Here is a 2,678-nt window from a genome sequence, read left to right as displayed (position 1 = left end):
GGGGTTGGGGTTGATAACGCACAAGTTCAAGCAATGGCGAATATTCTAAGATGTGAAGTGGGAACCTTTCCGTTCAAACATTTGGGTCTACAAGTTGGAGCCAACATGAACTTGATAAAGCATTGGGACCCGGTAGTGACTACGTTCAAAAAAAGACTTGCTCTATGGAAGGCGTCCACTTTATCGTTTGGAGGTCGGGTTGCATTGGTAAGATCGGTGTTAAGCGCCCTCCTGACTTACTATTTTTCTCTTTACAAGGCCCCAATTCAAGTAATAAATAGCTTGGAAAGGTTGCGTAGAGAGTTTTTGTGGGGTGCCAATCCAGAACATGCTAAAATGAAGTGGGTCGCGTGGAAGAGTATTATGGCTCCTAAAGATTACGGGGGTTTGGGGTTTGGGTCGTTACGGGCCGCGAATATTTCGATGTTGGCAAAATGGTGGTGGCGTTTTAAGACGGATAATAACGGTTTGTGGCGAAAGGTGATTTGGAGTCTTCATCATAATTCAAGGAATTGGAGCGTCATTCCAGTTAAATTGTCCGTTCCGGGTCCGTGGAAACAAGTGGTAAACATAACTAAGGACTTGACTGAAGTGGATATGGATTTGGCGACTTTTTTCACGGGTGCCCGGGTCGGGATAAAAAGATTATATTCTGGAAAGAGGTTTGGCTGGGAGACGAGCCTTTATGTAGCAGATTCCCAAACCTATTCGTATTGGAAAGGCAAAAGTTGGCTACCATAGCAGAACGTATAGCGATTGTGGACGCGGGAGTGGTCCTAAGTTACAATTGGTCGAGACAACCGGCAAGTCAAGTTGAACTTGCTGAACTGAGTAATTTAAATGCAACGGTGTTTTCTTTTAATTTTGGTGCTGGCGGCGAAACATGAAAGTGGAAGGAAGATACGTCAGGAGTTTTACGGTTCGAAGCATGAGAAGCTTGATCGAGAGGAAGATGTTTACGAACAATGGAATGCGATTTGTATGGAATAATTGGGTTCCTCTAAAGGTTAATTTCCTAGCGTGGCGAGTTACGTTAGATAGACTACCTACAACAATGGATCTAAGAAGAAGAATTGTGCCTGTACAATCAGTGGAATGCAAGTTTTGTCATGCCGAAAACGAGACAGCAACACATCTATTTATTTCTTGCAGTTTTGCACAGCAGGTTTGGGAATTCATTGCAAGTTGGTGCAAAGTCAACTCACTCTTTGCACTTGAATTAAAAGACTTGGTGGTGATGCAAGATCGATGTCGCGGTTCGGTTCGTTGGAAAAAGGCGGTCCTGTCATTAACTCAAATTGCACTTTGGGTTATGTGGAAGAATCGAAACGATGTCACGTTCAGCAAGAAGCATGCGAACATGGCGAGGATTAAGGAAGAGATTAGAACGTATGGTTTTTTGTGGGTTAAAAATAGGGCGAAATGTAATGATTAACTTGGGAAGCTTGGTGTAATTTTGATTTGGCTTGTATGGGGGTTTAACTTATGTAATGCTGTGTTTAACGTCGAGTAAACAGCTGTTTATCCGGCGTTTTTTAATAAAAGTTTAGTTTGCCGTTCAAAAAAAAATATCAATATCTATTATTCAACGTATACAAAAAGGGTGGCCGGGAATAGTGTGTTTGTGGGATTGGTTGAGTTGGGCGGCCACTACCACCCACAACCTTTTTTTTCCTAAATTACGATTTTTCTCTGTTTATATTTATACTCATGCAATGCTGTTCACGAGCCGAGCCGAACCGAGTAGACCTTTGCTCATGCTTGGCTCGTTTACAAACCGAACCGAGCGGAGCGACTCATTTAAAACCGAGCCTCAAATCAAGCGAGCATTTTTCGAGCAGCAAATATTCCGAGCGAGCGTCGAGCGAAGTTCGAGCGATTTGGACATCCGTGTCGCCCGATTGAAATTCGCTGAGAGAGATAGTGACAATGTTTGGTCTCAAGTTTTTATGTCTTTAAAAACACGCACATTTCATGACATAATATTTTTCTTATGAATAACAATGTTGTGGCCGATGAGGCGATGGTCATATTGCACGAACAATTACATTGAGAGCAGGAGACGGTCGACTTAGGGTAACGACATGAAACATTGAGGCGATGAGCAGCTTGTCGTTTATCGGTTTAGGATATAGTTGTAAATTTGTATATAGTGGACCAAAATTAATAGAGTGGTATATATAAAACTATAAATTTAATTTATATTTAAGTATATATGTATGTGTAATGTGTGTATATATATAGGTGTGTGTGTATATGTATAATTTATATTTATGTGTATATATATACTAATTATTAATTAAAAATAATAATTCGAGCCGAACCGAGCCGAGCGAACCTTTGCTCATGCTTGGCTCGTTTACAAACCGAACCGAGCAAAGCGGCTCATTTACAACCGAGCGTCAAATCGAACGAGCATTTTCCGAGCAATTTCCGAACGAGCGTCGAGCGAGCGACGAGCGGCGAGCGATTTGAACAGCCCTATGCATTACACTCCCCTATTGGCTAAACAAATTTACGATTTTATCCCGTTTTAAAATTACGATTTTACCATCAGTTCAAAATTATGCTTTTACCCCCACTTAAAAATAAAATTACGCCTTTGCTCCCAGCTAAAAATTTTCTATCTTTCCCTCGGTTCAAAATTACGATTTTGCCCCGTTTAAATTTACAGTTTT

General features: G+C 41.1%; 1 protein-coding gene across 1 annotated transcript; it reads left to right on the top strand.

Moving 5' to 3' along the window:
• Positions 1-883: 883 nt before the first annotated feature.
• Positions 884-1,435, top strand: LOC110943358. Its single transcript, XM_022185110.1, has one exon. It carries the CDS (start codon positions 884-886, stop codon positions 1,433-1,435), a length of 552 nt encoding a protein of 183 aa, XP_022040802.1.
• Positions 1,436-2,678: the final 1,243 nt, after the last annotated feature.

Source organism: Helianthus annuus, chromosome 5 (genome assembly GCF_002127325.2).
Source record: "Helianthus annuus cultivar XRQ/B chromosome 5, HanXRQr2.0-SUNRISE, whole genome shotgun sequence".
Classification (NCBI taxonomy): domain Eukaryota; kingdom Viridiplantae; phylum Streptophyta; class Magnoliopsida; order Asterales; family Asteraceae; genus Helianthus; species Helianthus annuus.
The sequence above is the reverse complement of the archived record's forward strand: the minus strand, read 5'-3'. Positions and strand labels throughout refer to the sequence as shown.

What these genes read in the sequence shown, in the direction of transcription:
- LOC110943358 (XM_022185110.1), top strand. Translation starts at nt 884, where the DNA reads ATGAAAGTGGAAGGAAGATACGTCAGGAGTTTTACGGTTCGAAGCATG.